The following is a 25,861-nucleotide window of genomic DNA, read 5'->3' as shown; positions in this document are numbered from 1 at the left end:
GAGAAAAAACCCGGTGGAGTTTAAACGAGCCAACGAAGCGTCGGGGTTTTGGTCCGAACTCCCCCCCCCCCGCGCGTGTGAAATGGTACGGTCCCGTTAGCCTGGCTGCCCGTCCCGTTTCCTGAGCGGTCGCACAAGAGAGGGGACCGGAATAATCATCATGCGGATTTATCAGTCGTTGCTGAAAAACGGACCATAACATGAACTTTTACCGCTTTTCCGTTTTGATCGGGGCACTGGGTGAGTTTTACAGTCTGGAATTTAAACTTTATCCCCCTTGCGGGAGAAAAAAAAAGGGCGGACATGCAACAGGTTGGTTGACCCTAAACTCACATACTAACCCATGCCAAGTATGTACAGCCGCATCCGCGACCCGTCCGTAAAGTAGTAAAGCAGATCTGTTGCCGTCTTCTCACTGCCGAGGGGGACCGCTTGAGAGACGCTATGTGCTCCGTGTCCAGTAGCAATGCGGACTAACTAACTAACACCTGCGGCGGGTCCCAGGCGGCCAGTGGCGCGCAGCCATTGCTCGTCTGAACTAACGGGAATTTTGAGATTATAGAGCAAGCGAACCTTGTCGGTACTGTAACGCGGGCTCGCGGGTCCGACCCTGTAGTCGAGCGGTCAGCGAGGTCTCCTGCGGTGCGGGCGGTACGGGTTCGCTTCCCGGCCGCGGGAGCTCCTGCGGTTGCGTTGTCCCCCCCCCCCCCCGAATTCGCTACAGTACGATTCCTCCCAAACCCCCCTCACAGGGTCCCAGGAGTGGCGGCGGTTCCCGGCGACGGCAGGTCTCACGAGGCAAGGTGAAGGAATGCGTAACAATGGGAAAGTTAAGCTCAGGAAATTTGACAGTTTTATGCAGGAAACACGGGGCGTCCCGCTGCAGAGGTATCAGACAACACTGACTGAAGAACCCCCCCCTCCCCCTCCCCCAGTCTGGATTTATTCCAGTGCAGTCTGCGTTTATGGAGAAGGCGACAGGGTCGTTTTGATGTAGCCTACAAAGGTGGTGGAGATGTAATGTCCTGTTTATACCACTGATGCGTCCCACCTGTCATAAGACACGACATAACCAACAGCGTTATAGATATCTTGGGTGAGTCATGGGTGATGGAAGTTTAGCGGATGCGAGGCTTACTTAGGTGATGCATCAAGTGACTCCAATTGTGTTGCACTATTTTAAAAATGTAACCATTTCTTGGTGATTTTGCTTAGAACCTATAGAAAAAGAAGAGCAAAACACGTCAGTTGACCAAGCAGTGCTCATCCCAGCAAGTTGAATATACTCCTAGTTTCAATAGCTTTTGAGTTTTGAGGATGCTCTTGGCGGCAAGAGTTCAGTGCAGTTCACCTTCCTTAGTGGTGTTTAGTAAGTAGGTTAATCAGATTGACGATATCAAAATTCTTTAGTTGTAGTTCTGTTGTCGTGGAAACTAAATAGCGCGTTGTTCCACATCATCTGCGGTTCCGCTCACCCTGGGCCGTGTAACGGTTCTGTTTAAATCTCGAAGAGTTAATTGGCTGGTAACACCCAGCCGGACGGGGCGAGGTAATCTCATTGGTTTGGAGTCTCTCGCCTCTCCCCCAACCCCCCTCCCCCCTCTAAACTCTCCTATAATGGGGACGGGGAGATTTTCTGCAGCCTTAACAATGGGGCTGGCCCACGGATGAAAAGACAAAGGGAAGAGCCGAGCTGTCCCGTGGGAGGAATGCAGGAGCCCCGGCCAGCCCATAAATCTAAGCTGCTACTCCTTAAAACCCTCACACACCGACCAGCCCACACGGCCAACCTCATCTTCAGCAGCAGACCTGGACAAAAACGCCATTGCACCACTTTTAAGTAGGTCAGTATTCAGGCAAATGGAGTTGAGAAAACTGAGAAACTTGGAGGATATTAAAAGAGTTATGAAAATTTTAAGAAAAGGCATGCGATCCTACTGGACACCTGCTGTACAGTGAAGATATCACGTGGCAAAGTCATAGTAGCTACACGTTACACGAGCTCCTAAACCGTGATGTGATGTGGCGTCTCCGAAGTTTGGCGCAGCAGGACAGCAGAAGAGAGTGGCTCTTATCGAAAGAGGGCCGAAGGAAACGTAGAAAATGGGTCATGTTAGATGACTGCGATACACCCGCCTCGAGTGTATATTTGTCAGATTGGACCAAAGGAAAGAAAATGGTGGGCTTGCCTTTGTTCTGACTTCCGCTCTTCTGGGAAATATTTAGAGTTAAGTTCTTGCCCCACCCAACCCTAACATGACTGGATGAACACAGCAGAATCCCTGCTTCCCCTTATGATGACAGCCCCCTACCTCTCCCAACATACTCACAGGAGCGTCCACCCACGCACAATGGAATTTCACCTTAATGACCCCGGTACTGTGCAAGAGCCCCTCCGCCCCCCCCCCCCCACACACACACACTTCCCTGTTCCTGTGTATGCTCCCGTGTGTTTCGATATTGTGCAAGTAATCTGCTCTGTAACCTCCTATGCATTAATCAGCCAGCCACACACACACACACACCCACGCACACACACACACACACACACACACACACACACACACATAGGAAAGAGATTCAGCTTCTTTTCGTTGATCGAGTTGTCACCACTCATTATGCTTTTTTAATTGGCACTTTTGGCCACGCCGAGTCAAAAAACCATGCCGCAGAGCGTCCGCTATTCTGTTGCCTACCAACACAGGCGGTTCGAACCCCCGTGTTACCTCCGGCTTAGTCAGGCGTCCCAACTTGGCCGTGTCTGCGGGTGGGAAGCCTGATGTGGGTATGTGTCCTGGTCGCTGCACTGGCACCTCCTCTGGTCGGTCGGGGCGCCTGTTCGGGGGGGAGGGGGAACTGGGGGGGGGAATAGCGTGATCCTCCAATGCGCTACGTCCCCCTGGTGAAACTCCTCACTGTCAGGGGAAAAGAAGCAGCTGGTGACTCCACATGTATCGCAGGAGGCATTTGGTAGTCTGAAGCCTTCCCCGGATCGGCAGAGGGGGTGGAGCAGCAACTAGGACAGCTTGGAAGAGTGGGGTAATTGGCCGGTTACAACTGGGGAGAAAAAGGGGGGGGGGGGACCAGGCTGTGTTGACTTGCATTTCCATTGCCAGTTTAAATGTTCCGAGTAATGCCAAGTCGGGCCCGAGATGGACTATCTCCAGAGTTGGGCCAAAGCGCGCCATATCCGCCTCCAGGCGGGTTGTGGTGATGTCAGATGGGCTTCGTCAGATGGGCTTCACCTCTTCCAGATCCAGTTCGTCATCCCGTCTCCATTTTTTAAGCGATAAGTGGTAGATGCCAAGCAGAATGGTAACAACAGCCTGAAAATCCATGACAAGTAGCAGGCTACCACCAACCGCTGCACAGTGCATTAGTAAAGAGGGTGACAGGCACTCCATCCGTTAAAGACACACCTTCAAGCAGTAGCCCTGTTGTAATGAAGATGCAGATCCCAGCCGTGCTGGGCTGATGCACCGAGTCAAGCCAAGCCAGCACATGGGTATGGAAAAGGCCCAATATTGTGCCCTCCATCTTCTACCGTCTTCTGTCTACTATCTTTCCATTCCTACCGCTCTCTTTGTCGTCTTTTTTTCTGCTGTCCGACACAGAGATTAACGGAAGGAATTCAAGAGCAAAAACAACCCCTGAGTGTGAATGTGCCTGGCTTCACAGTGGCCGGCACGGTGGCCCAGTGGTTAGCGCTGTCACCTCACAGCAAGATGGTCCTGGGTTCATCCCAGGTTGTCCTCTGTGTGGAGTTTGCATGTTCTCCCCGTGTCTGTGGTGGATTTTCTCCGGGTGCTCCAGTTTCCCCCCACCATCAAAAAGACATGCATGTTAGGGTTAATGCCCCTGACTGAGGCAATGGCAATGGCCCACTGCCCCTAGCTACACAGCTAGGATGGGTTAAATGCAGAGAGGAATTTCCCCACGGGGCTTAATATCAGAATCAGAATACTTTATTCATCCCCGAGGGGAAATTGGGTAATATAGTATATATATAATATAAAATATATAATATATAATGTATAATAATATGGTATATTATGATATAATATAAATTGATTTTGATATACTATATTATATATTACTATATTATTATATTATACTATCTTATTTTATATTATGTAACATAATATAATATCGTGTAATATAGTAATATATAATATAGTATATCAAAATTAAAAAAAAACAACCTATTGACAGAAGCGCGTCTCTAGTGTGAATCAGAAAGAAAAATAGCAGAAGGCCTGTCAGCGAGTTTGACAGTGTGTGTTTGTGAGTTGTACTATACATGTGGACTTCATCATTGTGAGCATTAATGTTGATGCTGTTTGTTTTTACCGTACATTTTTATTTCTGTGTTGCATTCACGTAGGCCAGTGAATATTCTAACGTTATTTTCAGAAGTCTTACATGTGGCATAGTTGATAAATGCATTTTGCCTTTCTCCCCCCAACTCTGTCAAATTGTGGAATTTTGCTTTTGTCTTATGCAGCTGTAGCTACTTCTTCTTACCATTTACTTTCACTTTTTCCCCAACATTTTTGTGAATTTGACATGTGTGTGTGTGCATGTGTGTGTGTCAGTCTGTGTTTGCAGTGGCGTGGACGTCACGATGCGGGACAAGCACCGGTTCGCCATGCTCTTCCAGTCAGTGGTTCTCCCATGTCAGTACCACACCTCGTCCAAAACCACCCCGGTGGTTCAGTGGTGGTACAAGTCTTACTGCCGCGACCGCACGCAGGACGCCTTCAAATTCCCAGAGAGCCTGGCGGTCCAGGCGTCCGACCTTGGCACCAAGTCCCACCTGGAGTGTTCAGACAGCAGCCGGACGGTTCGGATCGTGGCCTCGGGTCAGGGACCTTCCATGACGCTGGCCGAACACTACAAGGGCAGAGACATCACCATTATGAACAGTAACGTTATATTCTTTTCCTCCTCTTCCAGGTTTTGAGTTGTATACCGTTGCAGTGCTCCACAAAGAATATCCCATTCGCCACGAAGGTCATTCTCGCTTGAAAAAAATCCCTCCCGATGCTTGGCCCTCTGAGTCATCCCTGAGTCATGTAGATTTCCTGTTCTCGAAATAGTCCTCTTTTGTTTTTGCCCCACAATTGAGTGGCCGCAACGCACCTGTCAGCACAATTTGCTCATATTCATGCGTACACACCGATGACATCACACTCCTTATCAACGCCGAACACCTGACCGATCTGTCAGTCATTAACCTGAAGTCATTAATCACTGTAAAAAGTAAAGACATGCATGCTGAATTGAGCCTGATAGCTGATGGTGTACTTTGTCTAATATTTCACGGTGACCCGGTATCTGCACACCAAAGTAAACAGTCTCCTCCTGTGACGTGATACCAGTCACTTGGTGGAAAGCATCAAATTTTAGCGTATGTTACAGATTTCATTTTCAAAACACGCGCTGCTTTTAGGCTCACCTGTTAATTTTACTCGGAGCGCTGTGCATTTTTTATAGTATTTCTAGTGTATTCAAGTATTGATAATGGTAAACACTTAAAGAGTGTTTAGATGGTGTCTGGGTGGCGTAGCGTTCTATTCCGTTGCCTACCAACACGGGGATCGCCGGTTCGAATCCCCGTGTGACCTCCGGCTTGGTCGAGCGTCCCTACAGACACAATTGGCTGTGTCTGCGGGTGGGAAGCCGGATGTGGGTATGTGCCCTGGTCACTGCACTAGCGCCTCCTCTGGTCGGTCGGGGCACCTGTTTGAGGGGAGGGAACTGGGGGGGAATAGCGTGATCCTCCCACGCGCTATGTCCCCCTGGTAAAACTCCTCACTGTCAGGTGAAAAGAAGCGGCTGGCGACCCCACGTGTATCGGAGGAGGCGTGTGGTAGTCAGCAGCCCTCCCCAAATCGGCAGAGGGGGTGGAGCAGCGACTGGGATGGCTCGGCTCGGGGTAATTGGCCAGATACAATTGGGGAGAAAAAGGGAGGGGGGAATTTAAATTAAAAAAAAAGACTTTTTAGATACTCGTAATAGCCCAGAGCTGCTAAAAAGGTGCTATATGTGACCAAACATGAGTCCTGACTTCTGCTGTTCAGTGATGTGAATTACAAGTCAAAGCAAGAAAGACAAACTAACTCAAATCAAAAGACGTTGGAGACACAAAACATGCCGACATCAAACAACAACAAAACTCAAAGTCAGCGGGTATTTGAGTCATTTGCATGGTTTCAATCAGTACCATTTAGCAACCCCTGCTAATACTTATGAGTCATGTTCTACTTCAGGAAAGCTGAACTATTACACACAGCATCTTGAAGGTCGTTACCACCGCACACATGAAAAGCTCTCCCTCACAAAGTCATCCATCAACCTTTTATGTCTTTTTTTTATGCTAGAAATAGATTGTATCTTTTCAAATTTGATATTTTGTTCTACTCCAATGCTACTGTAGTGTATCAGATTTAATCCAAAAATACGTGCTAGAAGGTTCTTGCTGCACTAGGATGGGAGGCTGCAGTTCAGATGAACACCATTCAGGGCACTGACACTCATTAACGCTGTATTTTATTCATAATGGCAAGCCGGAATTTCTGGGGGGTGGTTAGAGTCCCTCTCCCCTTTTCTCCCCAATTGTACTTGGCCAAATATCCCCATTCCACCCCGCTGCTCCACCCCCTTTGCCGCTCCGGGGAGGGCTGCAGACTACCACATGCCTCCTCTGATACACGTGGAATCGCCAGCCACTTCTTTTCACCTGACAGCGAGGGGTTTCACCAGGGGGACGTAGTGCATGGGAGGATCACGCTATTCCCCCCAGTTTCCCTCCCCCCCTGAACGGGCGCCCCAACTGACCACAGGAGGCGCTAATGCAGCGACCAGGACACATACCCACATGCCCCACTCGCAGACACGGCCAACTGTGTCTGTAGGAACACCCGACCAAGCTGGAGGTAACAAAGGGATTCGAACTGGTGATCCCCGTGTTGGTAGGCAACGGAATAGACTGCTATGCTACCCAGATGCCCCTGAATTTCTGGTTTCTGATGAGGAAAAAAATACAATAGAACAGGCCTTGAAATTTGCTGAGAATCGTTCTGTGACATCATATTAACATGGCGGTATACACCGTCAACGTTATTGAGCTGTAAAGTGTTCTTTGTTGGTCCAAGTTCATCAAATGGAAAACATAAAACTTGGCGGTTGTAAACCTCCGACTTCTCCAGACGAACTGAATGCGGTGTGAGCGGATGGTCAGCTGCCTGCTCCAGAGTCATTTCACCTCTCACCTTTCACCTCTTACATGTGACCCTGTCTCTGGTTTCCCACCATGTAGAGGCGGACCTGCGGATTGGGGAGCTCCAGTGGGGGGACAGTGGAGTTTACTTCTGTAAAGTTGTCATCGCCGATGACCTGGAGGGGAAGAACGAGGGCCAGGTGGAGTTACTCGTGCTGGGTAGGTTCATTCTACATTCCTGTTAACACAGTTTGTTCTACATGCTGCATGCCAAGACCTGATTTTTTTTGGGGCTTACATGAGAAGATGTTGTTTCGTGTTTACGGTGTGAAGTTTCTCTCGATATTTTGCCTGTAAGGTTTCAGAAACGCTGTTTCTTGACGTTTGCAGTTCCAAGTGTCTGTGGAACAGCTTCTGTGGAGAGAGCCAAATGGTCCTTTGGCTCTCTACATGGTCTGGATCCCTGTAAGAGAGCATCTGTTCTTAGAGCGCTGAAATAGCCTCGGCCATACCTTTCTTTTGAGGCAGCACTACTTAATTAGCTATAAGGTCCATGTAGTCCAAACAGACAGGCTGCTTCTGAGTCATAGGCTTAGTTGCAGGATAGTGGGTTTGTGCATGAGTGTGTGTATGTGTGTGTAAGTATGTGTGTGTATGTATGTTATATTTACTCAGTAAGCGTTGTCTTGTGTTGCTTAATGACTGTAGAAGTGGGGGCGTCCGGGTAGTGTAGCGGTCTATTCCGTTGCCTACCAACACGGGGATCGCTGGTTCGAATCCCCGTGTTACCTCTGGCTTGGTCGGGCGTCCCTACAGGCACATTTGGCCATGTCTGGGGGCGGGAAGCCGGATGTGGGTATGCATCCTGGTCGCTGCACTAGCGTCTCCTCTGGTGGGTCGGGGCGCCTGTTCCGGGGGAGGGGGAACTGGGGGGAATAGCGTGATCCTCCCACGCGCTACGTCCCCCCTGGCAAAACTCCTCACTATCAGGTGAAAAGAAGCGGCTGGCAACTCCACATCTATCAGAGGAAGCATGTGGGAGTCTGCAGCCCTCCCCAGATCGGCAGAGGGGGTGGAGCAGCGACCGAGATGGCTTGGAAAATAGGGTAAGTACAATTGGGGAGAAAATCTAAAAGATTGTAGAAGGCTGCCAAGAACTTGCATGGCCAGGTATTTTGAAGCGTTTTGTGCTACACTGTTAGCATAAGCCGTAGCCTCACAGCCATTTAGCGAGGGGTTTGTGGTCGGACAATTGTTGTCAAAACCGCGAGACGCTTGTTAAGCTTGTTACTACGGCAACGCTCCATCTTTTGTGAAGGGAACCTTAAGTATGTTAAGGGTCGCCGACAGACACAAGAGTGTACTCAGCTAGCCTTCCATGACATGAAGCCTAAACGCACGGTGATATGCAAGTTCCCCAAAATAATGGCCCTCCTGTGCAAGTTTGAATCACCAACTGTGTAAAGTGACGATGAAGCAAGCTGATGTGTAAGTCCCTCATCCCCTCCTCGCTAATCCGATAATAATCAGCTCACACAGGGGTGAGGAGGGTGGGGAGGTAAAACTTAAAGAGTATCAAAGCTGGCTGGGTTTTTACCAGGACGTTTCCTCCCTTTCTCACACTGTCACTAGATAAGGGGGGCGATACGCGGCTTCTGACGCATCCTAAATTGTCCAACGGGGCTCAAACGATTGCCCCGCGCTTTGAGCTTCTCAACTAATAGGACAGACCGGGTCTTTCTTCAGATCCCCTTCGTTCCCCCATTTTTCTCTTCCTTCATCCCTTCCTCATAGAAACTCATTATCCATATCCCCCGTCCTCCTCCTCGCCCTTTAAATTTCTCCTTCCATCCCTCCTTATCAACCTCCCTCCCTCACAGGGGCGCATAACTTCGCCTCTCTCAGGTTACTTAGAGTTACTCAGCTTCAAGGTATTCAGATGAGTGTGCCGGGCCACGCTCACACACACACACACACACACACACACTCACACACAAGTTAGCTGGCTCCATCAGCTCAGCCTGGAGTCTGACAGTGGGTATTTGGTCTACTGCGGTAGGCAGATGGATTCAGAGAGTGAGCTTTACTTTAATAACAGTCCCTGAATACCTCTCACAAACAAACACAGACCGGGGGGCGTCCGGGTAGCGTGGTGGTCTATTCCGTTGCCTACCAACACGGGGGATCGCCGGCTCAAATCCCCATGTTACCTCCGGCTTGGTCAGGCCTCCCTACAGACACAATTGGCCATGTCTGCGGGTGGGAAGCCGGATGTTGGTGTGTGTCCTGGTCGCTGCACTAGCGCCACCTCTGGTTGGTCGGGGCACCTGTTCGAGGGGGAGGAGAGAACTGGGGGGGAATAGCGTGATCCTCCCATGCGCTACATACCCCTGGCGAAACTCCTCACTGTCAGGTGAAAAGAAGCGGTTGGTGACTCCACATGTATCAGAGGAGACATGAGGTAGTCTGCAGCCCTCCCCGGATCGGCAGAGGGGGTGGAGCAGCGAGCGGGACGGCTCGAAGGGTGGGGTACTTGGCCAAGTACAGTTGAGGAGAAAAAGGGGAAAAACCCCAAATAAAAAAATACAGACTGAAAACACACAACGACGACACCTGTAGTTTACCAAGACCTACTGGACTGAAGAACGTTCCTCGTCCAGTTCCACCTCAATCCTTAATGGTCTCTCCTGGCGCTCTGTAGCTGATATGAATCATCTCACTCTACGAGTGGTGTCAGGTATTCACGAGTGGGCCCTTACTCAAACACCATTATTATACCACTGGGCCCTGCTTGCTCCTCAACTGACATTTTATGCTCTTATGGAAATGAATTTCCCCCATACTGAAATGTGACAAGGTAAATCTAGTTTGTGCTCCGATTCTTATATTCAACACTAGCTATTAATTATATTCAACACCAGTTATTAATTATATATTATATTCAACACCAGCTATTAATTATATTCAACACCAGTTATTAATAATATTTAACACCAGTTATTACTTATATATTATATTCAACACCAGCTATTAATTATATTCAACACCAGTTATTAATTATTTATTATATTCAACACCAGTTATTAATTATATTTAACAACAGTTATTAATTATATATTATATTCAACACCAGCTATTAATTATATTCAACACCAGTTATTAATTATATATTATATTCAACACCAGCTATTAATTATCTTCAACACCAGTTATTAATTATATATTATATTCAACACCAGCTATTAATTATCTTCAACACCAGTTATTAATTATATATTATATTCTACACCAGTTATTAATTATATTCAACACCAGTTATTAATGCTGTGTGTCACTTTGGATAAGAGCGCCTGCTAAATGAGATTAATGTAAATGGAAAATTCAGTGTTCAGACATCAACACACCTGTTACAGACCAACAGAATGACTTTTTCCCCTGCGGCCACTTTGTTTTAGTTCTTACTAACTTCTCTCTCTCTCTCTCTCTCTCTCTCTCTCTCTCTCTCTCTCTCTCTCTCTCTCTCTCTCTCTCTCTCTCTCTCTCTCTCTCTCTCTCTGCCAATATTTCTGACAATAAGTACAAAAGAGGCATTGTTACCGTGTCGATAGGAGTTGCATATGACCTTGTTCCGACGAGCTCAAAGCGTAAATTTCTGTCCCAGAATCCTCTGGTGCTCTGTGCGCCCCAGTTTCCCAAGCCCCTCTGCGCTCCCACACTCCCACATACTCACAACCACCGGTTTCAGTGCCACTCTCTCTCTCTCTTGTGTGTGTGTGTGTGTGTGTGTGTGCGTGTATTCAGTGTATTCAGTGAGGCACATGATTCATGAGCCACACACATCACAGAAATGAACACCCCCCCCCCCCCCCCCCGCTAGAATCAGTCTTTAAGAGAGATAGGTCTAGCCTTTTGAACCCTGACCCTGAGCTTCTGAGGCTCCAGTTTTGGTCCATCGAAGGGCTGTTCTTGGAAACCCTCGGTGTCGTCACAGTTTTCGCGGCATGAACTCTGGCCGGCAAGCCACTTTTGTACGAGATCAAACTAAAACAAACCTCTCGGAGTGTGTTTGGGTAAAATCGGAGATAAGGGGCAGGGCTTTCTGCGGCTTTTTGAGTGAATCGGGGGCAGCGAAGGGGAGGATAAATAAGCTAACGCTACACAAACAGTGGATTTTTGTGCCGTGGTGTGTCATGGCTTGACACGATAGAACTCTGTTTGATGCAGTGTGTGTATTTCCATACGATGCGTCAGAAAGTCATACAACACACACGTATGTGTGTCGGTCAGGAGTGCTGATGAACCAGCTTTACCTCCGGAGCCGGCCTGAGTCTAGTCCTGACTGCTCTTCTATTTCATATTAAATTTTCATTACATAAATAATTACACTATTTTCCGAGCCTTGCCGGTCGCTGCTCCACCCCCTCTGCCGATCCGGGGAGGGCTGCAGACTACCACGTACCTCCTCCCATACATGTGGAGTCGCCAGCTGCTTCTTTTCACCTGACGGTGAGGAGTTTCACCGGGGGGACGTAGCACATAGGAGGATCACGCTGTGCCCCCCAGTTCCCCCTCCCCCCCGAACAGGTGCCCTGACCAACCAGAGGAGGCGCTAGTGCAGTGACCAGGACGCATACCCACACCTGGCTTCCCTCCTGCAGACACAGCCAGTTGTGTCCGCAGGGACGTTCAACCAAGCCGGAGGTAACACGGGGATCTGAACCGGCGATCCCTGTGTTGGTAGGCAATGGAATAGACCGCCACGCCACCCGGAGGCCCAAATATTGATAATTCTCTGCTCGCTTTTTTTGTGCTCGTCCTCCTCTCGCTTTCTTGCACCTCTTCTAACCTGTATTTCAAAGCTTATTTTGATAAATTTTACGATATTCTTCACCTTAAGACTGAATTTAACAGAGCGTCGTATCCTTTCCGAAGTCAAATTCCGTGTATGTGCAAACCTACATGGCCAGTAGACATGGTTCTGATTCTGACTTAACCTCCAACAAAATGAATCAAGTTAATACAGTTATATAATGGCAGATGAAAAGTCTGAATATCTTCCACTTGGACGGTTGCTAAAGTTTAGGCGGCCCACTTAAGTGATAGATGGCATGTATACAGCATATATTATATCTCTCTTTTGTCCTTGTTTAGGTTTTATTTTTAGCACGGCACACTTGGTTATTTGTCTATAAATCATTCAGGTTTTTTTTTTTTTTTGAATGATGTTCTTTGTGATGAGAGGTGGATGGATGTACGAGCTGGTCTCTCTGGTCCCTCGGTCGATTGCATGAGCCATTAATCTGCTGCTCTGAAGCCAGATTTGCTATTATGCTTCATCTTTTACTCTTCCTCCTTCCTCTGCTGGCCCTCATCTCTGCTCTTCCTCTCTCTGCAGGTAGGACAGGTGAGCGGGACGATCTCCTACCTGAGTTTGATGTGGAGATTATGCCAGGTATGGCGCCACCTGTGACTCCCAACACCCCGCTGGCACCCTTGAGCTTTTGGCTTACGCCGCCGGCTTCACTTTCTCACTGCAATCACAATTCTGTCTGACTAACAAACGCTGACACAACGCTCAGTGTCTTTGAAACCACGGTCTTGATTGTGTTTAACTTCCTGACTCTTGCTGTTGGACCGGTGCACATCCCAGAGCTCCATTCAAAATGGACCCCAAACCAAAAAAAACCTGGTTGAACCTGAGTTTTACTTATTTATGTTGTGCTATCTGTTGGTGAAGGTCTTCTACCGGCTTGTTCTGTCATATCTGCTTGTTAGACACAACCTCACATCTTCAGACCCCTCAAACCACAACCTTCCTTCCACATTTGAATGCTATGGTGAAGCCGTAAATCACCATATCTTAAAATGTGCAGCCATAAAAAGGTTCATGATTTAGATATACATGGATTAGAAGTTGTATTAAACACGCCTGCGATTAGAAAGCACCGTAAATGTAATTTCCTTGCATGTAAGTGCTGAGGACTGCATCATTAAGCTCTCAGTGTAAAACCGCCTCACAAACGTCAAGCTTAGATTAGCATAAAAATGGCCCGGCTGACCCAGGACAGAATCTGGCCTGAACCTTCTCTCCTCTGTCTCCTCCAACGTCAGACACGAACATCCATCCATCCATCCATCCATCCATCCATCCAGCCGTCCCTTATCCAAACCGCTTATCCTGCTCTCAGGGTTGCGGGGATGCTGCAGCCTATCTCAGCAGTCATTGGGCAGCAAGTGGGGAGACACCCTGGACAGGCCACCAGGCCATCACAGGGCCGGTGTACTCACCGAAGCCCCGCCAGTCGCTTGTGGGGGTGTTGACCAGTTTTTCCCTCCCTTCTTAATTTTTGTTTCGGCATAGTTAAATCGTCGCTGATGGCGCGTCTGTGTGAAAACAATATGCGCTACCTTCCCACAGTTCATAACCGTCACATCCAGCTGCCCTGTAAACCACAGCTTCCCTCGAAATCAGATCCTCAGAGGGTGTGTGTTCATTTGGTGGTGATGGTATGGCGGGGTAGATATGTGTGTGTGGGGGGGGGGGTTATTTGCGGCACACCCCAAAGGAAGTTTGCCATTAGCGTCTGGATGCCTAAGAGATCAGACGCCGGATAACGGTGAGATACATTTCTTATCCAGATGGGCAGAGTTTCTCAAAACTTATCTATTTTTAGCCATCTGTGGGGGTTAGGAGACCAAAAAAGACCTGCTGGTGTTGTTTTAAGCATCGTACCAGAGGGTTTTTTTTTCCCAGCTGGAGAGGCCGTCATGTAGGAATAGCTCCCCTGCCGTCAGGACCGGGCTGAAATACAGCAAAGCTGATTTAAGCCGTCTGTAAAACATACATGTTAAACACCGACCAGCTCGTGTTGTGTTGATTTGCAATAACAGACAGAAAGTACAGCCACAAAGCGGTGATGGGTGGGTCCGAGCACTGAGCGCAGTGCACTTCAGTACGTAAGCCGAGTGAAAACTCCTGAACGTGTCTCAGGTGTCAGGCCGGTATCTCAACGCGTTCATGGCTTATTGCAAAATTTTGGAAAATTAGCTATTTTGATAAAAAATTGATTGGCAAACCAGTTTTTAGATCAAAACTGTATGGAATATCAAAAATCCAAAAATATAACCTTTTCCCGGCTTGGTCCAGCGATGCCCTTTACCGAATTTGGTGACAATTGCTCAAAATTTGTAGGAGGAGTAGAGAAAAAACAGATTTGGACAAAATTTCAATGGCAAAAAACCTAAAATCTATCAGAAGGCAGTCGTCGAGGGCGTCCGGGTAGCGTAGTGGTCTGTTCTGTTGCCAACCAACACAGGGATCGCCAGTTCGAATCCCCGTGTTGCCTCCGGCTTGGTCAGGCATCCCTACAGACACAATTGACCGTGTCTGCGGGTGTGAAGCCGGATGTGGGTATGTGTCCTGGTCGTGCACTAGCGCCTCCTCTGGTTGGTCGGGGTGCTTGTTTGGGGGGGAGGGGGAACTGGGCGAATAGCGTGATCCTCCCACGTGCTACATCCCCCTGACGAAACTCCTCACTGTCAGGTGAAAAGAAGCGGCTGGCGACTCCACATGTATGGGAGGAGGCATGTGGTAGTCTGGAGCCCTCCCCGGATCGGCAGAGGGGGTGGAGCAGCGACCGGGATGTCTTGGAAGAGTGGGGTAATTGGCCAAGTACAGTTGGGGAGAGAAAGGGGGGGGGCAGTCTTTGACTTAATATGACCTTCAGAAGAAAGTGAAAATATTCCACATGCATAAATTGCCACAAGGTAGGCAAGTTTGAATTGGACACCTTGGGACTTGAACAGCGACCTTTGTATGACCCAGAGAAGTTGACTTAGTGACTGCACCAGCGGGGAGACAGAGCTCACCACACACCTTCTTACAAGTCAAGTCAAGTCGATTTTATTTGTGTAACCCAATATCATGGATTACAAAGTTGAGGCAGCGACATCCCAGTTACCAGACCGGGGTATTTTTGTCTGTTTATGCATAAAACATTCACGACAGTTGAAGTGTTGGTGATACAATTCTGAAAGAAATCACACACACACCATTCTGCTGCTTCCGGGTGTATTGTGAAATGCTTTGGTGAAGTTTGATCAGACATGTGGCAAAACGGAAAATGTTGTGCACACAGTAGTAATGACAGGAAGACACCGCGTGTGACTGCAGACTCGTCGTTGGACATGTGTGAGCACCCTTTGAGACGTGTGATGTGGAGCATCTGCACAATCTGTCTGTCGGTTTGGTCGCATCTGAATGAAGACGTGTGGAGATGTAGATGTTAATTGACTTTAAATATTTTGGAAAATATAAAGTGACGGACTTCTGAATTGACTATAGGTTGCAGTGAGGCAAACGTCTGTCACACGTCAGTGGACGTGCTGATAAATTCTCAGCTCTGTAGGACGTGAGAGTGATTTTTTTCTTCTTTTTTTGAAATTTGGAATTTGTTAAAATAAGCCACGCCCACTTTAATCAATCATTACCAAACTTTATGCATCGACTGAGATCATGCAAGCTGAATTTCGTATGAATCCATGCGGCTGATTATGAGATATACACTTTTGGCATTTGTGGCGCCCCCTATAGGTTAAGTGCAATGCACGAGTGAAAACGTCTGAACATGCGTCTCAAATTTCAGGTTGATATCTCAAGGCGTTCATGAGTTATTGCAAATGAGTTAAAATGAGCTATTTTGATAGGATGTGATTGGCTTGTATGATGAAACTCTCTGGAATATCAAAAATCCCAAAAATTAACTTCTCCCCGCTTGGTTCAGAGATGCTCTGTACCATGTTTAGTGAAAATGGCTCAACATTTGCAGGAGTTCCTACAGATATTGAAAATCTGTATTTTCGCTGACAGATTTGGTCAAAACTCAAAATGGCGGAAAACCTTTCAAGGCTCGGTTGGGTGTGGCTTCTGCCTCTAGTCTCGTCTGGACCCATATAACCCAGGAAAGAAAAAGAGAATTTTGTCTCTGAGACTTACGATTCAAAAGTTATAGGCCAAAATGTAAAGTTCATTTTCATAGCGCCACCATTTGGCCAGTCAGTATATTTTTTCGTCTGAGTAGTGGGTGAGATTATTATGCAGCTATCACGCTTTCTGAGACCCAGATACTTTGAAGGGCAGGAGAAGAAGAAGAATCCTAACAGATAACAGGGTCTCAGCTGGGACCCCTAAAAAGACACTCTGTAGTGGTGAACAAGAGGTGGACGATGTAGTTGTTGTTATTTATCTCTGTGTGTGTGTGTGTGTGTGTGTGTGTGATTGTGTGTGTCTGTGTCTGAATTCCAGAGTGGGTGTTTGTGGGCTCCGTAGTCCTGGGCAGTGTCCTGTTCCTGTTGCTGGCGGGGATTTGCTGGTGTCAGTGTTGTCCTCACTCCTGCTGCTGCTACGTCCGCTGCTGCTGCTGCCCAGACACCTGCTGCTGCCCACGGCACCGTGAGTCCATCCCACACTTCCTGGACAGCATCCTGTCCCGGAGGAAACAAGCAAAACGGCTAAACAGCTGCGTCTGAGGCGGCCATAAGTCACGCTTCCTCTCACATTCACTTTACATGTGTGCTTTCAGTATTAAAGGTGCAATGTGTAATATTTTGGCTGTCCACAAGCGTAATATGACCAGTAAATGTCATGCACCCCCCCCCCCCACACACACTCAGAAGTTGTTCACAAACACATCACGTGTTTGCAATAATCTCTTCAGTAATCTGAGTTTACAGGACTCATTTGATGGTCGAATTACAGATCAGAAGCTATGTTGTCATCCATCATCATTATCCGAGCCGCTTATCCCAGTCGGGGTCGCGGTATGCTGGAGCCTATCCCAGCAGTCACTGGGCGGCAGGCGGGGAGACACCCTGGACAGGCCGCTAGGCATCACATGGCCGACACATGGTCCTTCCCATGTGCCAATTCCAACATAATAAGGAAACAAACACTTAGGCAGGCAGGGACATCCGTCCTCAGACCGCCATACATTATTTACATAAGTATATCCGGCCCTTTTCCAGGCTGATCTCTCTGTCGTACCAGCACCTGAATAGCAAAATGGAAAAAGTGAAAATACAACCTGAAATTTTGTGTGCTTCCAAAATTCTGTTTGAGACTTTTTGGAAAAGGTCTTTTTTTTTGTGGCTTTTTCTCCCCAATTGTATCCGGCCAATTACCCCACTCTTCCAAGCCATCCCAGTCGCTGCACCACCCCCCTCTGCTGCTTCAGGGAGGGCTGCAGACTACCACATGCCTCCTCCGATACATGTGGGGTCACCAGCCGCTTCTTTTCACCTGACAGTGAGGGGTTTCACCAGGGGGACATAGCGTGTGGGAGGATCACGCTATTTCCCCCAGCCCCCTACCCCCCTCCCGAGCAGGCGCCCCGGCCGACCAGAGGAGGTGCTAGTGTAGCAGCGACCAGGACACATACCCACATCTGGCTTCCCACCCACATACATGGCCAATTGTGTCTGTAGGGACGCCCGACCAAGCAGGCGGAATAGACCGCCATGCCACCCAGACCCCCGGAAAATGTCTCTTATGGGTTTTTTTTTTTGGTTTTTTTCACCTGTCAGATTTCTGCATTCAAAACACAGGAGCTGAACTTTCTGGGTTGTTTTCATTGAGGTGTGACAGCCTAAGAGATTTGGATCAGCAGACTTCAGGAAACTACACAGCGATCACAGCAGAGCATCGCTCCGTTCACTTTGATCGCTTTTCTACCCGGCAGATGTTAGAAAACGGGCTGTGTATCCACCACCTCTCTCTCTGAATTTGTCTCGCTTGCTTTGATTTGTTGTTATTCATATCACTGAACAGTTGAGGTCAGGATCCGAGTAGAATTGCACGTCACACCTTTAACTCACGAGCGATCAGACTCTATCGAAAGTTTCATTCATGTTTATTCTCTATTTAGTATATGAAGCCGGGAAGATCGCCAAGAGTGGCCAGCCTGCTCAGGTTCCTATGTACCCCTACTACATTCCCGGGGTCCCCACCATGGTCCCCTTGGCCCCTCAGTCCCACGTGGAACCCAAGGTCACTTCTATCCCTTCAATGGAGAATAACCTGGCCGGGGGTGAGTGTCATTCAGATATGTGATAAAGGCCAAGTAAACTTCGGGGTATGGTGGGATAACAACCTGTCATGAATCCTCTTGGCATCGGTGAGATAAAACCAACCCTCATTTCATTCTTGATCCTCCATTTGTCCCTAACATGACTTCACTGGAGACATGTGTGCTGACAGCATGTCTGTGTGCATGCCTGCATGTGTAAATACATACGTGATGGTGTTGGTCTGTGTATGGTTGTTGGTTTTTGCTCTGTATAAACGTGCTGTTACTCACCAGTGTGCCTGTGTGTGACTTTGCATGTATATGTCCCTGTGTGTGTGTGTGTGTGTGTGTGCCCTCACTTGCGTGCATGTCCACAGTGCGCAGTGGGTATCGCCTGCAGGCCAATCAAGGCCAAGAGTCAATGAAAGTTGTGTACTACGTAGAGAAGGAGCTGGCTCAGCTTCCCTCGGCCAAGATGGCTGCCGTCCAACGTAAGCCTGTCCAGAGTAGGCCCCTGTGCAGTCTGTGTGGCCGTGTGTGAGGCTGTTTGTGTTTTGTGTTAAACTGAACTGTCCTGTGCTTTGTGTCCGAGGTTTATGTCAGTCGTCTTGTGCTGATTAGCATCAGCAGTGTCATTGTTCTGGCTAACTTCACATCTCATACCTCCAGACACTAACACTGGGAAAATCAGTATGTGGTCACTTTAAAGGTTTGCTCATTTGTGCACTTGTATACTTTTACCAAAAATTACTGTAGCATAGCGGTCTATTCCGCTGCCTACCAACATGGGGATCGCCGGTTCGAATCCCCCGTGTTACCTCTGGCTTGGTCGAGCATCCCTACAGACACAATTGGCAGTGTCTGCGGCTGGGAAGCCGGATGTGGGTATGTGTCCTGGTTGCTGCACTAGTGCCTCCTCTGGTCGGTCGGGGCGCCTGTTCGAGGGGGAGGGGGCAACTCTGGGGGGAATAGTGTGATCCTCCCACGCGCTACGTTTCCCCGGCGAAACTCCTCACTGTCAGGTGAAAAGAAGTGGCTGGCGACTCCACATGTATCGGAGGAGGCATGTGGTGGTCTGCAGCCCTCCCTGGATCGGCAGAGTGGGTGGAGCAGTGACCGGGATGGCTGAGAGAGCGGGGTGATTGGTCAGGTACAACTGGGGAGAAAAAGTGGGGAAAATAAAAAAAAAATACTCGTTTGGTGAAAATATATCAAAGTAGTTGTTCTATGTTTTGTTTTATTTTTTCAAAATACAAAATTTTCAGTGGCAATATAATCACTGCAAATATAGACTGCAAATAGTGTGCTTATGTTTCACATTTTGTATGTTACCTATGTCTGCTACATGTTTAGAATACTTTGTGCTAGTGGTGTTTAGGGTTAGTACAATGTTCTGCTGTTATTTGTCGTAAGCAAATCATTATGCACATTAGTAAACAGTAATTGCTGTAAAATCAAACCAGAACTCTCTAATGTACAGTTCCGATACTGTGTATGTCAAGTTTAAAAATGGTGGCACGGTGGCGCAGTGGTTAGCGCGGTCGCCTCACAGCAAGAAGGTCCTGGGGTCGAGCCCCGGGCTAGTCCAACCTTGGAGGTCATCCCGGGTCATCCTCTGTGTGGAGTTTGCATGTTCTCACCGTGTTTGTGTGGGTTTCCTCCGGGTGCTCTGGTTTCCTCCCACAGTCCAAAGACATGCAGGTCAGGTGAATAGGCCGTACTAAATTGTCCCTAGGTATGAATGTGTGCGTGTGTGTGTGTTGGCCCTGTGATGGCCTGGCGGCCTGTCCAGGGTGTCTCCCCGCCTGCCGCCCAATGACTGCTGGGATAGGCTCCTGCATCCCCGTGACCTTGAGAGCAGGATAAGCGGTTTGGTTAATGGATGGATGGATGGATATTGTATACATCAAGTTTAAAAAGATGACGACATCCACCTGGGAGATGTTAGTTTTCTTATACAGGTCTGTTAAATCTTACCAGACTATTTTAGGGAGGGTGGTTGCGTTTTCCAGGAGTCTAATCAGCCAAACACTGATGAACAAACTCTTTTTATTAACTTCATTTGAAAACAGTAACGGTCTCCATCACTGACATGTCTGTCCGTACAGCCAGCAGCCTATCAGAGCTGAGCTCTCTTCACGAAGGCGGGACTACAGATTTCAGGAACACCTATCAAACTGTCCAGATGAAGGCGCTCCCACCCATATTGGATGTTGATGACCAATCAGTGCTCAGAGCAGCTCCGCCCACACAGGGACGCCGACACAGACAGGACAGAGGCAATTTTTCAGATGATGAACTCCAACACAGGTACAAATCTACTAGGAAGATTAATGTATTAGTGTATTGGCGCAGACAGAGTAGTTCAGGGATGAGTGGGTTTTTTTTTTGTAAACCCACCTGGAAATGAGCTCGTTCTCAGGTCATTTTGGCTTTGTCTCTATGGGCAAAATGAATAGGGTTTACATGCATGAAATAAGGGAAACACAAGCGTAAAAGATATGGGCTGTTTTGCTTTGTGAGATAATCCTGTGTTCACCGGTGTTATCGATTTTCAGTTTTACAAAAGGAGATTCTGTTTGAAGTATGACACAAAAAGTTGGGATGAATATCTGAGAAAGAGATTAACTGTAAAGAGAACATACAGAGGGAATGGCAGACATAATCTGTCCCCAGTTGTCCCTTCATCCCACCCCTTCATCTTGTCCCATCACTCCCCAATCTCCTCGTTTCATCCCATCCCACCCATCCGCCCCCAGTCACTCTTACCACTGAGGGGGAGGATTAAATAAAGAATAATAATAATAATAACACATTTTAATTGTATAGTGCTTTTCAAGGTACACAAAGATGCTTTACATAAAATAAGATAAACATAAAAGCAACACACCAAAACATATAACACACAATAATCATACATTAAAAGCAATTCTATAAAGGCCAATTTTGATGAATGATTTGAACGTGGACAGATCGGTACAGTCACTGATGTGTTTGGGGGTAGCGTTCTAGAGGGAGGGGCCAGCTATAGAGGAGGCTCTGTTTCCTCAGTTCCGGCACTTGGTCCTGTGTGGTGGAGACAGGATGTTGGCATCGGTGGAGCAAAGACTGCGGGAAGGAGTATGGTAGCGGAACAGGTCAGTGAGGTAGGAGGGGGTCTGGTTATGTAGGGCTTTGTGAATGAGGAGAAAGACTTTGTGTTGGATCCGTTGTGGGACAGGGAGCCAGTGGGGGTTCTGGAGGACAGGGGTGATGTGGTCACGCAAGTGGGAGTGGGTGAGCAGGCGAGCAGCAGAGTTCTGGATCTACTAGAGTTTGTTTCGGACTTTGGATGATGAGCTGTAGAGAATGCCACTGCAGTAGTCCGTTCTGGATGTGATGAAGGCATGGATCAAAGTTTCAACAGCAGAGAAGGAGAGTGATGGGTGGAGACAAGCTATGTTTTGTTTTGTTTTGTTTTTTGGTGGAATAAAGCAGTTCTGGTGATTTGATTGATGAGGTGTTCAAAGGAGAGGTTGTTGCCAAAAATGATTCTGAGGTTATGGATGTGTGGGGAGGGAGACAGAGTGGAGTTATCAATGGTAAGGCAGAAGTTGTGAGTGGTTTTGGTAAGGGATTTGGGACTGATGATGATCATGTCAGATTTACCACCATTTAGTTTGAGGAGGTTGACTTGCATCCATGATTTAATTTCAGTGAGACAATTGGTCACACTGGAGTAGGTTGTAGTGGTGATAGATTTAGTGGAGATGTAGAGCTGGATGTCATCAGCGTAGCAGTTGAGATGGAGACCATGATGACATATGATGTTATCAAGGGGAAGCTTGTAAAGGATGAAGAAGGGAGGACCAAGCACAGAACCCTGGGGAATGCCTTGGAACAGAGAAGCGGTGAAGGAGGTGCAATTATTGATGCTGAAGAACTGTTGTCTGTTTGTGAGATATGACTTTAGCCTGGAGAGGGAAGTACTGGTGATGTTGAGGTAGGATTTAAGGCAGGAGAGAAGAATGGTGCGGTTGATGGTGTTGAAAGCTGCAGTTAGGTCGAGGAGGATGAGAGTCTGTGGAGAGGAGGAGGTCGTTGATGACTTTGAAAGCTAGTTCTGTGTTGGGCTGTGAGCGGATACCAGATTGAAATGGCTCGAACAGGTCGTTGGAGATGAGGTGAGCTTTGAGTTGGGAGGTGACAACACGTTCCAGTATTTTTGACAGAAAGGGGAGAATGGAGATGGGCCGGAAGATGCTCATTATGTCAGGGTTCAGTCCAAGTTTTTTGAGGATGGGGGTGACAGCAGCCAGTTTAAAAGCGTATGGGGGACTGAGCCAGAGCTGAAGGAGGAGTTAACGATTTCTGTGATTAGTGAGGAGATAGCTGGAAGACAGTCAAGTCAAGTCAGAGTTCATTTAAAGTGGGGACACAAGAGAACTTTTACAGGGGCTGGGTGGTAAGGGGGCAGAGGGGGGGAGGTTGGAGAGTAAGTATTATTTTTAAAAAGGGAAGAGGTTATGGGAGTACCTCTGCTACGTTAACTCAACTTATTGCTGTTTTCTTCTCAAAATATTCTATAGAAAAGGAGCCCCAAATTTTCAGAAATTTTGTACATAACATCCAGCTTCAAAAAAATGCATGGTGCCCTTAATCCTTCCACTGAATTCAGGTGGATAGTTGTTTCCAGGAGAGGAGAATAAAAAAACGTCCTGCTAATCCAGAGAAATCTGAAAACGCCGTTTTCATGTCAAAAACTGATCAGTTTTCCATCCATACCAACATTTTCCGATTGTTTTTGAAATGTTCGCAGTTGAAATACCAAAACAATAGATAAATGCTTAAGTCTCTTATATTCAGCATTTGCAGGCCACTTGAGCTGGAAGCTTTACCTGAGATCACATGACAATCATACATCAGCAAAAAACGCAGCACAGATTTTGCCATCCACACTACAACGCAAGATTGGCGTTTTCACACTCATCCACTTTGGAGAAAGTTTTCAAAAAGTTGCCCTGTGATGGCCTGGCAGCCTGTCCAGGGTGTCTCCCCCGCCTGCCGCCCAATGACTGCTGGGATAGGCTCCAGTATCCTTGCGACTCTGAGAGCAGGATAACGGTTCAGATAATGGATGGATGGATGTTTTAAGTGGTCAAAAATGCCTGCCCTAGTGTGGATGGATGGCCGAAGCAAAGGAAAAGAGAAATGATTTAAATTTATCTGTGTTAAGTAAGGACATGGCAAAAGTTGTCTTGCAATTGGAGAAGTAAGTACTGTGACCCTGTGGGTGTTTTGTGAGAAAATCTTCACAAATTAACACCTTCTTAACAAGTCTTGAGGCCTAAGTAAGGTTAATATGAGGGAAAAGCAAAACACTAGGCTGATCAGTAAATGATGACCCTAAGTGACAGTTGGCCTTTTGTTAGCAGCTTGCTTGTCTATGTACTTGTTCATGTTATGTGGGTATATAAGCAGTGCATAGTTAATGTCTGTGCTGAGTTGCCTCTTTTTATCTGCCATAGGTGGAACCCTCACTCAGAACACCTGCAGAGAAGGACGCTGAACAGCAGGGGGCGCACAGGCTCTCTGGACGAGCTGGAGGAATTTGCCCGGTGCTATGAACCCCGCGCTCGACGTGGTGAGCCACGCGACCGAGCCTACGACCACAACTACCGGGACAACAGTCCCCCCCGACGGTTCTACGAGGACGAAGACGAAGGCTGGCATCGGCGAAGCCCCTCCCCTCTGCCACAGAAAAGACGGGGCACGTGGGACAGTGACCGGCCCTCTCGACTGTCCCACCGCCAGCCGCAGGCGGGGAGGAACTATGACGACGCCTTCCTCAATGGCATACTGGAGAGCAAGACGAGAGGGCGGGGAGGGGGCAGAGGTGCTGGGAAGGCCGACGAGGACAGCGACACGCCCTCCAAGGGAAGTTCACGAGGAAAGGGCAGCGACCACTACAACAGCAGGTCGCCCAGCAACCGTCCTGAAGAAGACGACCCTCTGCCGCCATACTCTGAGCTGGAGGCGGAGAGGTACCGCAGGGCCGACCGGGACGCCGAACGTTACCGCACGGTAGAACCGCCGAGTTCTGAGTGCTACAGGACCGTTGACCCGGCCATGAGGCCCTTCTGCTACAGCCGCCCACCTCAGAACCTGTCCCAAACCCTACAGGGGGGCCGAGAGGACCGAGACAGGAGCCGAAACATGGTGAGTTACTTATAGAAAGGAAAAGGACATCTTTCCTCTTCAGCGCTTTGGTAGAGGAGCCTGCATAGATATATATACAGAATCCTGTAAATAATCAATGACCATTTTCAAATTGTTGCCAAATCTGATGTACAGTTGTCTTTAGCCTACTGTATCTTAAGAAAGAATTTAATGTGCATATACGATTGATTTATTCTGTCTTACACTGAGTCATTAATATTTAACATGATTTCAAGAGGACAACCATTTTATTAGGGATGCACTGATCTCACGTTTTCATTGCTGATACCGATTCAGAGTACGAATCTTTTTAGACCGTTAGCTTGGGGGTCAGCGGACAAAATAATGGCGATAGAATCGGTTTTTAGTCTTGCGGTAAAATCTCAAATACAGATACTCCGTTTTAGCCCGGTCCCTATAGCCAATCACAGTATCAGTGCATCCCTACATTTATGCTAAAATAATCACCAATGAACAACGGCAAGCAAAAATTACATAGCTGCGTTAACACGCTACATTAAAACGCAGGTGATGCGGCTAAGCATGGGCTACTAACTGTACTGCAAATGCTTAACTTGGGTCTAACTAATGGGAAATGTGCACGGTGGAATCGGTAACGCACACACACTACTAACCGAGCTTGAACCGCATGATTTCTGTGAACTGAAACCCAAGCCGAACCGCTCTAAACCCGCAGCTTGACTTGAGGATGTCTAACGTGTGGCCCTGGTGCCTTTCCTTAACAGAGCGCCGCACTGAGCAGAGGTTCTCTCAATGTGTGAGGCGGCAGAAAAAGAGAAAACTCGAGCCTCGCCCCAAAAAGCACCGCCGGCTTTGAGAGTTTGGCCCCACTCTTTAAAAAGCATCTTAACACTAACCCTTCAAACAGCTGTGGCGCCGTCTCACTGAAATAACAGCATGGAAACGTCTGCGGATGGAAAATCCCGAGAGAATGGACAGCACATGATGCGAGCTGGTGTTTTGTCGAAGTCCGTGTGTATTTTCACGATAGTCGACTATGAAAGAGTAATTGTTCAAGTGTGTGTCTTGATTATGGTTGTATGTGAGACTGGACCTTAGTTGTTAAGTGAGAGGACTTGTCTTCCTGTGCCAAAACGTTTTGTATCTGTGAAGGTTGTTCTGCCGAGGGGCGTCCGGGTAGCGTAGCGGGTCTATTCCGTTGCCTACTGACACAGGGATCGCCGGTTCGAATCCCTGTGTTACCTCCGGCTTGGCCGGGCGTCCCTACAGACACAACTGGCTGTGTCTGCGGGTGGGAATCCGGATGTGGGTGTGTGTCCTGGTCGCTGCACTAGCACCTCCTCTTGTCGGTCGGGGCGCCTGTTCGAGGGGGAGGAGGGGGGACAGGGGGGAATAG

The 25,861-nt window shown here is 48.0% G+C and overlaps 1 protein-coding gene across 3 annotated transcripts; it reads left to right on the top strand.

Annotated features, from left to right (window-relative positions):
• Positions 1-107: 107 nt before the first annotated feature.
• On the top strand, positions 108-25,861 carry LOC130120690 (immunoglobulin-like domain-containing receptor 2). Of its 3 annotated transcripts, XM_056289373.1 has the most exons (10): positions 108-240; positions 4,596-4,925; positions 7,322-7,445; positions 12,622-12,674; positions 16,527-16,673; positions 18,145-18,306; positions 18,663-18,776; positions 20,394-20,595; positions 23,793-24,483; positions 25,230-25,861. In XM_056289373.1, the coding sequence occupies exons 1-10, from the start codon at positions 201-203 to the stop codon at positions 25,263-25,265; spliced, it is 1,899 nt and encodes a 632-aa protein (XP_056145348.1). In that variant the 5' UTR covers positions 108-200; the 3' UTR covers positions 25,266-25,861. The 3 variants fall into 3 exon arrangements, with proteins under 3 accessions (XP_056145348.1, XP_056145349.1, XP_056145351.1); XM_056289374.1 differs by lacking the exon at positions 12,622-12,674 and having other exon boundaries at positions 7,322-7,441; XM_056289376.1 differs by lacking the exon at positions 18,663-18,776.

Source organism: Lampris incognitus, chromosome 11 (assembly GCF_029633865.1).
Source record: "Lampris incognitus isolate fLamInc1 chromosome 11, fLamInc1.hap2, whole genome shotgun sequence".
Classification (NCBI taxonomy): domain Eukaryota; kingdom Metazoa; phylum Chordata; class Actinopteri; order Lampriformes; family Lampridae; genus Lampris; species Lampris incognitus.
The sequence above is the reverse complement of the archived record's forward strand: the minus strand, read 5'-3'. Positions and strand labels throughout refer to the sequence as shown.

Bases quoted from the DNA above. Each gene is read 5' to 3' on its own strand.
- LOC130120690 (XM_056289373.1), top strand. From the start codon at position 201: ATGAACTTTTACCGCTTTTCCGTTTTGATCGGGGCACTGG. The intron at 4,926-7,321 runs GTAACGTTATAT...CCCACCATGTAG, and splicing joins AGACATCACCATTATGAACA to AGGCGGACCTGCGGATTGGG. The intron at 12,675-16,526 runs GTATGGCGCCAC...TCTGAATTCCAG, and splicing joins TGATGTGGAGATTATGCCAG to AGTGGGTGTTTGTGGGCTCC.